Source organism: Desmodus rotundus, chromosome X (assembly GCF_022682495.2).
Source record: "Desmodus rotundus isolate HL8 chromosome X, HLdesRot8A.1, whole genome shotgun sequence".
NCBI lineage: Eukaryota > Metazoa > Chordata > Mammalia > Chiroptera > Phyllostomidae > Desmodus > Desmodus rotundus.
In genome coordinates, this window is record NC_071400.1 from 60348447 (window position 1) to 60362489 (window position 14043).

Genomic DNA, 14043 nt, shown 5'->3' on the forward strand with positions numbered 1-14043 from the left:
ATCTGTATACAAGACTTTACATAGATGTACGTTTTCAATTCTCTTGAGTCTGCACCTAGAGTGCAATTGCTGGGTCATATGGGAACTCCATGCTTAACCTTTTGAGGAACTGTCAGATTGTTTCCCATGGGGCTTCCTTTCAGGGGTGATGAAAATTTTCTGGAACTAGACAGGAGTAAAGTGGAGTGTCAGAAACTGCTTTCGCTCTGCAGATAGGGGCAAGCTTTTAACAGAAGTCATGACAGCGAGAATGCTAGGAACAGTGCAGGGATGTTTCCCTTCACCTACTTGTTCAGTAGCTAGCATTCCTCAAGCACTTTCTAGGTACTATGTGTGAGCTGTACGAGGGCCAGGGGTAGTACAGCACAAGACACACTTTCTACCTGCATCCATTTCTTCTTTCCCTATTATGCTCATTCTCTTAAGGCAGTCAATAATGAGAGGAATCATAACAATTTTGATGGATGTTGTTAAAGGGGAGGTACTGGGAGCTAGGGGAGATCTATCGAGGAGCTGGGGAAGAGCTTCAGAAATATGGATGACAGCGATGGTGACACTGTGACCCAAGGATGTGGGGCCTCAGGGGATGGGGGAAGGATTATGCCCAAAGTGGTGCAGCTGATACAGCTGTGGACCACCACTGATACCCAAGCAGGGTGGCTTCACCACCAGCTGTGCCCGTAAAGGTGACTGTAGAGGGAGCTGGCCAAATGAGGTAAGAATGGAAGAAAATCAAGAACCCAATTCTTATTACCGATGTCTTAGTTATTCCATCTCTTCCTCTGGGAAGTCTGTGTTAGAATTTGCTCTCCCATTCTCCAGCCTCCTCACCCAGCAATTTATCTTCCATCAGGTCCCCCAGTGCCTTTGCTTCTACATCCTTCAGCGTGCCCATGGTGAGCCTCTGCACGAGTGGCTGGACACTCGCCTGGGCACAGTAGGCCTCCAGTGCCCCCACGACAAAGATCTAGTCTTCAAGGTCCCAAGAGCTGGTGTCCACAGACACTTACATTGCGCCTGCCTTTTTGGTCCCCAGCAATACATTCCCACAGTTGCTTCTTCCCCCACCCTGTTTTCTATTGATACTGTTTTCTTCTTACCTTTGTATACTTCTATGTAAACAAGTTTTACAGACTTCTAGCAAGTGTCAGCTGCTTTTATTGAAGAACACAATATTTGCCAAATTAAAATTTCAATACAGAGGCAACATATTTGGGAGGGGGGTAAGGGGCAGTTAGGAGATCTCCAGTAACAGAAGAGAAACTGCATAAGAGTCAGCTCACTCTGACTATCTCAATAACTAACTTGAAGTGAATGGCCTTGTTTTCGTTATTGTGCCCTTTCTAGTATAGGTCACCCCGCATCTGCATGCCTGACAAACTTTTGTTTCCTGGTGACATCTGAGCTCATTGAAATAACCAGCAAAATACATAAAAGGGGAAATCTCTCTCAGTGGCAGCAAACAAGAAGGGAGCCAGCAGTGGCCGAGGCCCTTCTGAGAGACTGCTGTTAAGATGTGGTGTGGTTGGAGCAAACGTGAGAGAAGCTCTGCTCCCACAACTCTACCGCACCGACACAGGGGGTGGGCCTGCCAGGGAGGTCTAGCTAGGGACAGGATTCCTTACAAAGTCCTAGAAAATCTTCAGGGTCAGAACAACAGGACCTCGGAGCCAGGCTGGCTGAAGTGCAATTTGCTGATGGCAAATCAAGGGCCTGGAAGCCCAATCGGGCCATACATGGAAAGAACAGTGACAGGCTGAGGGGTTTCCCTGGGCACTGCTGAGAGCTGGGGAGGGACAGGGAAGGGGGGGTGCTCCAGTGATCCTGCACTGCTGGAACACCCAGGAAGAGATACACAGATATGGATGGAGATCTCACTTGTCTCAGCAACCTCCCCAGAGGCAGCCTGGGAATCCACCCTATGTCCATCCCAGCTTCTGACAACAGGGGTTTAAAGCCACCAGGAAGCAGCGGGCAAACAGCAGGGACTAGTTTTCTATCCCATAAACAACTCTAGGGAGTGGCTAAACAGTAAGTAAGTAAGTGCCTGGTGACAAGACAAATAACAAACTGGTCACTCCCTAAGTATAAACACTAATTGGGTAGAAAACATATTAGGAAAATTGAATATTGTCCTTCCAGTCAAGATCCCAATGGAATTCCCTTCAGAATCTGACATTTACCTAGAACAGCCAAAGACCATAGAGGGTGTGGGGCCATGACTTGCTTCTTGTGGCCATTCCATCACATACCACACAACAAACTTGACTCCACATGGATTAGAGAATTAGGGTCAAAGGACAGGTTACAACTTCCCACAGAACTGCTCTCTTCTAATCCCTAAGAAAGTAAACAAAACAAAAGTGGGGAGGAGCAATGTAAAGGTAACAATTCATCACACAAAGGAAAGGGACATAAAATCGAACGCAGTACATTTCAAAATCCAGCAGCCTAGGAAAGGATTGCAGAGGACAAAGCAGCAGCAAGACGGAGCTCCTGCCCTGGCCTCACCCCCACAACACCCCGAGACCTCTCAGCTAATAAGCTGGAGAGAAGCAACTGGGTGGTAGTCAGTAACTTTTCCCTTTTAGGCCAGGAACTACAGAAGCTCCTGCTGAGAGGTGCAGGACAAACAGGTAACATGCCAGCAAGCCAGGCTGGCTCTGTGGGAAGTGACTGCTCTTGGGTACACACGGATTCGGGGAACCACCTGGAGCCTGAGAAGCCCCCCTTTCCGCATTCTTACAGGAATGGCATACACGTCTTTCAAGCAGCTGGAGTAAGCCTTGGTGTAAGACATTTAACACAATTCTTAGGACAGAGAGAAGAATTTAGATACCCCCAAAGACCATCCCTCACTACAGCTCCCCCAGTGTGCAACTTCTCTGTGACCACAAGATAAAGAGCTCATCACAGCCCAGAGGGGAAAGCAGTGAGAGTGGATGCCAAGAGACTTGGAAGAGAGGGCCAAGAATTCCCCTGTTGTACCAAAGCAAACAGAATGACTGCATGGAGTCATCCAAGTCTGAGCCAAGATGACAAGAAATGACATGGTAACTCTGCAAATACATTATGGCTAGAAGGAAAAAACAGAGACAGGGAAGGAGATGGCTCAGGGTATGCCAAGTCCTCCGCCAAGAAGAGATAACACCACAGGGAAGAGAAGGAACACTCGCCTACCACAACTTTATGAGAACATGTTCTCAATAGAAGTTCAAAGATGAGATGATAAAACAGTAAGGTGAAAGGACAAATTCCCAACCTGAGAAACAAACTGCAGACCAAACCACATCACTATGGAACTCATAAATACATTTAAAAAGAGCCCAAAGCAGAATATGCATAGCTGAAAATCAAAGTAAACAAACAGTGAATGCAGATGAAAATGACAAAAGCTAAAGCAATTAGAGCAAAGCTAATAGCATTAGGAAAGAGACAAAGCCAAACCAACAGAAGGGTAACTTGTGTTCCCATAGTAGGGGACCCCCGAAGTGGAAAAGATGCCAGCCAAGATACATTACAACAGCGCTGACCCACGTGCTCAGTTGAGTGTCATCCGCAAAGCCAAAGGTTGCTGGTTCGATTTCTGGTCAGGGCACATGTCTGGGTTGGGGCCTGGTCCCTGATTGGGGTGCACACGAGGGGCAGCCAATCAATGCTTCTCTCACACATCGATGTTTCTCTCCCTCTCTCTAAAAATAAATAAATAAAATCTAAAAAAAAAAAAAAAAAGATATAAGAGAACTGACCTGAAACAAAGATGTGCTGCATATGCAGCTAGAAAGAACACGCCGTGTTCCCAGGAAAATGTGACAAAGAATGTTTCTCTCTCTCTCTACTCACCCCCCTAAAATCAATAAATTAAAAAAAAAAAAGAATTAAAAGTACACTCAACAGTGAGAGACTCTGGTCAACCTCCTCAACTTCAAGGATAAAGAAAGAATTCTTTAGGCACCCTGAGGGGAAAAAGCAAAAGGCTTCCTGGGGTGGGGGAATGTCAGAAGACCAGGTGTATGTAACATCTACTAAGTTCCGGCCCTGGCCAGTGCGGCTCAGTTGGCTGGGCATCGTCCTGTAACCAAAAGGTTGAGGGTTCAATACCCGGTTTGGGCACTTATGGGAGGCAACCAATCGATGCTTCTCTTGCACATTAGTATTTCTCTCTCTCCCTTCCTCTCCCTTTAAAAGCAATGACAAATGTCCTCAGATGAGAATAGTAATAATAACAACCACAGCAGCAGCAGCCATCTACGAAGCTCCCAGATGGTTCAGTGCAGTGGTAAGGAGCACAGACCTGAAAGTCAGGAAGCTTTAGCTCAAACCCGGGCATAGAGTTATGGGTCTCTGTGTACACATACACACAAGATCAAAGGTAAGGCCAGAGAGATGGGCAGGGGCCTGATGCCTGAGGGAGGCCTCTCTGAGGTGAGTCTGAACCCAGATCTGAAGGAAATGAGGGGTGAGGGAGAAGGTCATATAAAGAGGAGCCACAGCCCTGACCCCAGGAACAACCTAGCATGTTCCAGGAAAAGCAAGAGCAATGGGCTGCAGCCAAGTGAGCGAGGCAGAGAAAATGAGCTCAAAATGAGGCACGTATGGCTGCACAATTTTCAGGGCCCAGTCTAACATGGAAATGCAGGGCTTCTTGTACAAAAATGGAAAATTTCTAGATGGCCACAGTATAGTATTAAACCAAGCACAGTTCTTCTAAGCCCTGGGCATTATACAGGTTACATGTTCAAAGAGCCAGCCCTGCTTTCAGGCAATGGGCTTTGGATTTTATTGTGAGAGGGGTGAGAGGCCCCCAGAGGGTTGTGTCTCAGAGGAGTGACATGATCGGGTAAAAGTTTTAAAAAGCTCACTATGTGGAAACTGTAGAGAGTGTGTGTGGGTGAGGGGACAGGGAGACACAAGGTGCTGCAGAGTGGGCTCACAGTTTGGGGCATTAAATGTTTATTGGAGATTGACACCTGGGGAGGAAAAGGACCTGGGCAGAGGAAGAAGCCAAAGTGCAATATAGGCCCAACGAAGCTGTGGCCCACCTTGGGCAGAGATGGCAAGACAGGGGTTTTGTACTCCCCCTTACTCAGTCACCTGGGCACTGCCCTGGAAATAGTGTGACCTGGGTGAGAAGGCTCTCACTCGAAGGAACAGGCAGTTGGAGGCTGTCTGTTGACTGTACCCCGAGCTGGGGACCTGTGGGTAATCTCTATGCTGTATGAGTTATTGCAGAGTCTAGGTGGGTGATGCAGTGGCTGGTCTAGGTGCTGTCAGTGGAGGGCATATGTGTGCTGGGGGCAGGAAGGGTGCAGATCAAGGGTTCTGATTTCCATATTTTATGTTTTCCATGTTGAGACATTTTGCCTCCTAGAGGTCTAAAGGACAGCTGGATATACAAGCCTAGAGTTCAGGGGAGTCTGGGCTAGAGACAGATAATCAGGATATACTCAGCACAGAGGTCTGAAGGGCCAGGAGAGGGAGGGAATCTCAGATGTGCGTATGAACAACCTGCTGTCCACTATCTGGATTTGTGATGAGAGGAGCCAGCAAAGGATACAGAGGAAGAATGAGGTGGTAGCAGGACGACCAGGTGTATCTGTTCAGATTATTGGTGGCAAGCCACGGAAACTCTAGCTTATTTACACAAGGACTTGATTAAAAGGCTACGGGAATATGAAAGGTGGTGATGTTTGCATGATATGAATGTACTTAATACTAAGGAACTGTACACTTAAAAATGGGTAAATTTTATGTTATGTGTATTTTACCATAACAAAAACTGGAAAAAAGGCTTACTAGGTGACCAGAGAATCCCTAGAGGGTTGGAGGAACAAGTTTTGAGTTGAGTTGGCCATGAACAACCAGCACTGCCTCTGCCACCCTGCAGGGAGCAGCCCTGGTCACAAGCCACTGGGGTCCTCCCTGCAGCTCTGACGCTGAGCAAGGGCTTTTCTTGCTGCCCATCACCCTGCCTCCAGGCAGGTGGGTCTGACTGGTGGAGCTCAGGTACATAGCCATACCCTCCTGCAAGGCTCAGATCATTTTTGGGAGTTAAAGGACCAGATAGCAAATATTTTCTGTTTTGCAGGTCACATGGTTTCTGTCACAACCACCCAATTTGCCGGTGTAGTGGAAGGGCAGCCACAGACAGTGCATAAAGGGAGGGGTGGGGCTGGACTGCAATAAAATGTTATTTATGAAAACAGGCAGTGGGCCAGATTTGGCCTTGGGATGTATTTTGCTGATACCTGCCCCAGCTGAAAGGGAAACTAGGAAAAGAAGCAAATGGCATTTTCAGCAACTACAGAGGTCACTTGGCCTCCCATTAAACTCAAAGCGGGGTGAAGAGTTCCCCCAACACAGAACGGGGCTCAGATGTGACATAAGGCAGTTAAGGAAAATAAAAGACTATCCAGTGATTCTGTACAAGAAGGTGATGTCCCGGAAGAGACATGTAATTTCCAGGAGGGAATAACCATGTCAAAAGGAGGACTTGCCAATGGCCATGACAATGTGGACATCCGCTGGTAGTGACAAGACTGTTCTGTGGAATGTGGGGAAGAAAGTCTCTGTGGAGTGGGCTGAGTAAAGAGTGGGAGGTGAGGAGAGGGAGCAGTGAGTAGCCAACTCTTGAAGAGCTTGGCCAAAGGGGGAACAGAGAATGGAGCAGGAGCAGAAGAGGGAGTGCTCAGTGAAGATGGGAAATTCTAAAACCTGTCTGTAGGATGACGGGCATGATTCGTGAGGAGGGAAAACTGACAGAGTCCAAGGGAACATGGAACCTGAGAGCTAGGAGCACAAAAAGTCTATGTCACCAGTAGAGCTGTTAAAGCTCTGTGGGTAGAGCAGTTTCCAGTAATGACAAAGTCCAGGCTGTGACGATGGCAGTGGGTGGCTGAGGTCACTGGAGAAGAGGCAGTCGAAATGGTGAGCCAGGTGCTAGAAGGGCCATCTATGTGGGACTGAAGTTACTTGTGGGATGGAAAGGACTGAGTCAGAGACAAAGACTGTGGCCCTAGCACTAATCTTTAATGGAGGGGGAGGGAAGTTTGGGGCAGTAAGCAAGCCTGTGACAGAGAGTGTGTAGGCTTGGAAAGCTGAGTGCTGAGTGGAATGAGCATCACACCATGCTTTTTTGAGAGCATGCATCGTGAACATGGAAGACACAGCTCCTCCTCCTGCCCAGCGTACATGGGCCGTGAGAGTTACAAGGCTGCTCTCTTGGTATGAAGTGGGAGTGAGAGAAGGGATGTAACCTGGCTGGGGCCTCAGGGCTTAAGAAGGGCTCTCTGCAGGAAGAGATACCTGAGCTGGGTGTTCAAAAATAAATACGGACCTCTGGTCAAGATGGCGGCATAGGTAAACACAACTCACCTTCTAACATAACCACATCAAATTACAACTAAATTATAGAACAACCATCACTCAGAGCTGTCAGAAATTGAGTTGAATGGAAGTCTGACAACTACGGAATTGAAGAAACCACATCCATCCAGACTGGTACAAGGGGTGGAGATATGGAATGGGCTGGGCCCACACCCATGTGTGGTGGATAAAAAAGGGGAGGGATATCTCAGGAGGGAGGAGTCCCAGCCCCATACCCAGACTCCCAGCCCAGGGTTCCACTGCCATGAAGGTAAGTCCCCATAACCACTGGCTACAAAAACCAGTGGGGACTGAGTCGGAGGAAGAAACTGCTGAAGCCCCAAGCAGTTCCTCTTAAAGAACCCACACACAGACTTACTCAGACTCACTCCTTCTCAGCTTCAGCACTGGGGTAGCAGCTTGAAAGGCACCAGTGGCATACTGGGAGAAACTGAGTATCTGGCATCAAGGCAAGAGCTGGAGGACAACTTTCTCCCACACAGAAAAGTGGGCGGAGGCCATTATCCCTTTCCTGAACCCTCTCCCCACAGAGTGCCATATCTGAGACTCCCATCAACCTGGCTAACACTGTCTGACCAGCCCTGGAGATCCCCTGAGACTCTGTCCCACCCAGCTTATGGGCCCACCAAAGTGTTAACAGAGACTTTTCCATATGAATGGCTGGTCTTGGCTCATGCTTCACAACTTCCTAAATGCTCTCAAACAAGCAACAGCTGGCCTCAGTGAGCCCCCAGCCCCCATACCTCTGGCTAAGTAGCCCCAGGTCTGGAACTAGCAGCAGCCAGCCTAGATTCACATCTTGGCTTTGCCTGGGAAGCTCCAAGCCCAGCACAATTAGCAGCCTTCTCAGATTGCTTTATAGCCCAGGCAGGGTGGCTCTGGGCAAAACACAGGTGGGGCTGACATTGGCCTGCACCACCCAGGGAACCCCAGGGCCAGCATACCCAGTGTAGCTACAGACCATGTCAGAGCACCACCACCCTGCCCCTGCACAGGTGATCCTCCACAGAGGGCGAAGGTTGGTGGTCAGTGGTCACAGCCAGTCCTTGCAGCTGACTGGCCTGGGTAAATCCCTCCCATTGACCTGCCAACAGCAATCAAGGCTCAACTACAAGAGGAGGGTGCACTCAACCCACAAAAAGGGCCCACCTTGACTACCTAGTTTGGGTGATAGGGGAGTCTGTGCCACTGGACCCTATAGGACACCTATTGTATTAGGCCACACTACCAAGACAGAGTCAAAGCAGCTCTAACTAATACATAGAAACAAACAAAGGGAGGCTGCCAAAATGAGAAGACAAAGAAACATGGCCCAAATGAAAGAACAGATCAAAATTCCAGAAAAAGAACTAAACTAAATAGAGATAAGCAATCTATCCGATGCAGAGTTCAAAACACTGGTTATAAGGATGCTCAAAGAACTTAGTGAGGGCCTCAGCAGCACAAAAAGATCCCATGAGAAACAAAGGATTCACTAACTGAAATAAAGAACAATTTACAGGGAAACAACAGTAGAGTGGATGAAGCTGAGAATCAAATTAATGATTTGGAACATAAGTGAGCAAAAAACAACTAATCAGAACAACAACAAGAAAAAATAATCCCCCCCCAAAACCCTAACCCCCCCCCCCCAGGATAGTATAAGCAGCCTCTGGGACAACTTCAAGAGGTCCACCAGTCACATCATAGGGGTGCCAGAAGGAGAAGAGAAAGAGCAAGAAATTGGAAATCTACTTGAAAAAATAATGAAAGAAAACTTCCCTGGTTTGGTGAAGGAAATAGACATGCAAGTCCAGGAAGAACAGAGTCCCAAACAAGATGGATGCAAAGAGGTGCACTGCAAGACACATCATAATTAAAGTGCCAAAGGTTAAAGATAAAGAATCTTAAAGGCAGTAAGTGAAAAGAAGTTAATTAACTACAAGGGTGTTCCCATAGGACTGCCAGCTGATTTTTCAAAAGAAACTTTGCAGGCTAGAAGGGATTGGCAAGAAATATTCAAAGTCATGAAATGTAGGGATCCACAGCCAAGATTGCTCTACCCAGCAAAGCTATCGTGTAGAATTGAAAGGCAGATAAGGAGCTTCCCAGACAAGAAAAAACTAAAGGAGTTCATCATCACCAAACATTATATGAAATGTTAAAGAGACTTATTTAAGAAAAACAAGATCAAAACTATGAACAATAAAATGGCAATAAATACAAATCTATCAACAATTGAATCTAAAAAGCCAACTAAGCGAACAAGAAGAACAGAGACAAAATGATGGATACAGAGAGTGTTTTGATGGTTTCTAGATGGGAGGGGAGTGTGGGGGAATAGGTGAAGACGTGAGGATGTTAAGAAGTATAAATAGTTAGTTACAGAATAGCCATGGGGTTGTAATGTACAGTATAGGAAATGGAGTAGCCAAGTAACTTATACACATGACCCATGGACATGAACAATAGTGTGGGGACAGCCTGAGGGAGTAGGGGTGCTGGGTGGAGGGGAGCAAAGGGGAAAAACTGGGACAACTATAATACCATATCAATAAAATATAATTTAAAATAACAAAAATAAGTAGGAGGAAATGCAGCCATGGAGAGAAAGCAGTTCTGTATGGCTGAGGGGTTCACCTATGAGAAATGGGGCAGCAACAGGAGGCCAGAAAGAGCCAGGGGTCACATTAGGGGCCTCAACACCATTTGAAGACAGGGTTTAAAGCAGGGGAGTTATATCTGAGTCTAGGAACTGCATGGAAGATAGAAATGTATAGGAGTGTTAGCAAGTTATTGTAAGAGTCCTAGAGAGATGAGGGCTTGAACCACGTCAGTGGAGAAAGGAATGAAGAGGGAGGCTGGAGAAGTGCAGGAACATGGCAGGTCTGGCGGGCTCCTGGGATGTGGGCAGTGAAGGGCAGGGCAGGACAGGAGACTCTTGAGTTCCCAGCTTGATGACTGGTGCTGGGTATCTGGTGTGACAGAGACCAGAGGACATGGGGTTTGGCTATTCAGCCTTCTGATCTAACCATCTTATGGGGGGGGGGGGGGAGGCAGAGGTACAGTAGGGCAAACACTGAGTTGAGGAGAATGGGAGGGAGAAAAAAAGGGCAAAAATCTTTAAATTCCTTGCATGGTTAAAATCTGACTAAACTGTACATACACCCCATAAGCCTTTTTCTAACAAGAAGCAAAACAAGTTTTATTTCCTTCATCATACATCATTTTAGTGCTCTCTGTCGCCACCTAATGGGATGTCAGCTGAAACCCAAAGATTCATCCATGGACTGTCCAGTGGGCAAGGAGAGGCTCCTGACAGAGTAGAGGGGATGGGACATTGCCTGGGTGGAGAAGGACCTGTCCAGCTAACTTTAGCTTTCTGACAACATCTCTAGGGTCCACGAGACCACCTTCTGGAAGATTAGAGGTTCCTGGAGCTAACAGAGATATTCATTCATTAATCATACCTCATTCAACTTAAAATCATTTTCTGTACTCCCAGGATCAACCATCAAACGGAGTCATGTTCAGGAAACCACTGTGTAGATATACCCGAAACTCTTATTTGGTGGGACACTTGAGCTTAGCTGAGCTGCTTTTACTTTTAGTATTTAACATGCCACCTCTAGGTCTAGGTGGACTTACTCCTTGCTGCCAACCACCTTCCTCCTACAGTTCCGGCATACCTACAAGGGTTATTCACTGAACAACGAGGGTAACAAGTGCCATACCAGAGGTGACAAGAGGAGGTTGTGGTGGGCAAGCAGAGGCTTCAGCAGAGCAGGGAGCACATGCAGCAACAGGTAACTTCACTGTCATCTGGGACCAGGGGAGGGCACAAAGAGATGATGGCCAAAGAGCATGACCTGGTTTAACTCCCCTTTTTGCCAGTGAAGAGCTACAAGAAGGAAATCAACATATTCACATGCCATGGAAAGGCCACTAAGATAAATGCTTGAGTCTGGTAAGTTCTCACCTGTGGGGTATGGGTAAGGATGAGTCTGCCTCTTTAGCTGGTGTGGATTCCATGAGTGGATCTTGATAAGGCAGGCAGACAGCAGCTCATCCAGAACCACTGCATGTGGAAGGACAGAGTAGAGAAATGATCCCAGGGTTAGCCAATGGGGAGGTGGAGATTGTGAATATAAACTACTCTTTTGGAAAACCTGGCAGAGAGAAGACGTGGGGAATCTAAAGGCAAGGGGTAGTGAGCCAACAGAAGAGGCCAAGATGGAAGATATGTTAAACTTGCAATGGAATATAAGGTATATTTAAAAGGATGTTTACTGTTTTTCATAACATGGATGTCTTAGTCTACTTAGGCTGCCACATAACTAAATAGCACGGACTGGGTAGGTTAAACATTAGAAATTTATTTCTCACAGTTCTAGAGGCAGTAAGTCCAAGATGAAGGTGCCCACAGATTTGCTGTTTGGTGAGGGCCCTCTTCCTGGCTTGCACGCAGTTGCCTTCTCACTGTGTCCTCATGGCACATGACAGAGACAGTGAGCTCTGTGGGGTCTCTTCTTAAAAGGACACTAATTCCACCATGAGGATCCCACCTTCATGACATCATCTAACTGTAACTACTTCCCAAAGGCCTTGTCTCCAGATATCATCACATTGGGGGTTAGGGCATGAACAGGTGAATTTGGGGGGAACACAAACACTTTAGTCCACAACAATGTTCTATTATTAAAGGAAAAATGAAAATGCAGGGTATGGTACTACATATACGCGTGATAGCAATTAAAACACAACTCAAATGATGGTAGTACAACAATGTGAATTTATTTAATGCCACTGAACTGTACACTTAAAAATGGTTGAGGGTAAATTTTATGTTATGTGTATCTTACCACAATTTTAAAAAATCAATCTAAGAGAAGGCAAAAAAGGGGAAAAAAAGGAATAGAAAATGTAGAAAAACTGGAATGCACAAAATAATATGGTATAAACAAATCTAAATGCATCAGTAATTAAACAGATGTTAATGGACAAAACAGAATGGATTTTTTAAAAACCCAGCTACTTGCATCTAACCCATAAAGACATAAAAGGGAGCAAGATGAAAAGATGCAGTGCTGACCAAAACCACAGGTGGTGCAGTGCCACTGCTATCAAACAAAGTCAAATTTAATGCAAAAGCACTGTTAATTATAAAGAGGGTCACTTCGTAACGCAAAAAAGTTCAATTTACCAGAAAAATAAAATAGCTTCTAAAAGGCCTCAAAATAAATAATAAAGCCAAAATTAATAAAGCCCATGGAGAAACTGATGTGTCCACCAGCAAGGCAAGAGACTGTGATCAACGTGCCCCAGCAGTGGGTAAATCAAGTAGACAAAACAACAGTAAAAGAGAGGATACTTTTATAACCCTGTGGACAAGACTGAGGTGATGAGCTCATGCAGCCTTCTGCACCCCCGCCTGGCAGCTGCACACTCTGCTCAGCAGTCACACACTTCTCAACAAGCTGCGAGGGCCGGTGTCACACATACCAAGCTCCCAGACCACAGTGCAATTTAGCTAGAACTTGATTTTTTAAAAACAGTAACTAGGAAAAAACCCACAAAGCCATGTGCTTAGAAATTAAAAAATACATTTCTAAATAGTCTGTGGTTCAAAGCAGCATCACAAAGAAAAATTTAAAAACCCTTCAACCTAAAAAAAAAAAACCTTCAAGCTGACAAAGTGGTAGGACTACACATCAAAAACTTTCTGAATGCAGCTGACATGGCTTGAGGGTCAGCATTACTTGCTTATGTTTGAAAAGAAGGTTGGAAATCAATGAGCTAAGTTTACAATTTAAGAAGTAAGAAAAAGAAAACCAGAGAACACACCCCAAGAAAGTGTAAGATATAATACAGATAAAAGCAGAATTTAATGAACTAGAAAGCAGACATACAGTGATAAAGGACAATAATGCCCGTAAGTTCACTGTTTGAAAGACTTTAATAAAACCAATAAAATTCTACTAAAACAAGGGGAAAAGGGAGAAAGTACTAGCAAACAATTCTAGAATTAAAAACGAGGCATACATACAGATATTACAGAAGTTTACAAAAAGATATGCACAACTTCATGCTAGTGAATTTAGTAACACAGACAAAAATTGACAAAAATATACCTGACCCAAGCAGGTGCAGGGGAAGTAAAAATAGGTTTTCAAGTGTGCCTACGTGCACAGAACACGTCAAAGAACACACACAGGACCCTGGGTGCAGCTGTTCCCTACAGCGGGACCTGGGTGGTAGCAGGGACATTCACAGAGTGAACATCAATTAAACACAATTCAAATGATGGTAGTACAACTCTAGAGTTTGCACAACCATGTGGGTGGGTCATCTGCTCAACAGTGGATCCAAAAGTGCTGGTAGACAAGGAAAGGCCTCACCTGGCTGCATGTGCAGGCTGGCCCAGTAGATGGGGAGCAAGCTGCATAGCAGGAGTAGATCCCAGTATTAGCTGGCACTAGGTCTTTTCTTTCTTTTTGTCCTTCTATTTTTTTTAAAGGTTTTATTTATTTATTTTGAGAGGGGAAGGGAGGGAGAAAGAGAGGGAGAGAAACTTCAGTGTGTAGGTTGCCTCTCACTCCCCCCACTGGGGACCCAGCTGCAACCCAGGCATGTGCCCTGACTGGAAATCAAACTGGAGACCCTTCGGTTTGGTTCACA

At 46.0% G+C, this 14043-nt stretch overlaps 1 protein-coding gene across 3 annotated transcripts in view; it reads right to left on the bottom strand.

Annotated features, from left to right (window-relative positions):
• MECP2 (methyl-CpG binding protein 2) overlaps positions 1-14043 on the bottom strand; it is a 58116-nt gene that overhangs the window by 17048 nt on the left and 27025 nt on the right. The window contains exons 2-3 of one of the 3 annotated variants that reach the window (XM_024551067.4): positions 3534-3713; positions 2184-2340 (exon numbers count right to left, since the gene is read on the bottom strand). The exons of 1 other annotated variant lie outside the window; for it this stretch is intronic. In XM_024551067.4, the coding sequence (XP_024406835.2) occupies positions 2184-2245 (62 nt within the window). In that variant the 5' untranslated portion in view covers positions 2246-2340; positions 3534-3713. The remainder of the gene's footprint in view (positions 1-2183; positions 2341-3533; positions 3714-14043) is intronic. One more of the 3 variants, XM_053917023.2, reaches the window with a different exon arrangement.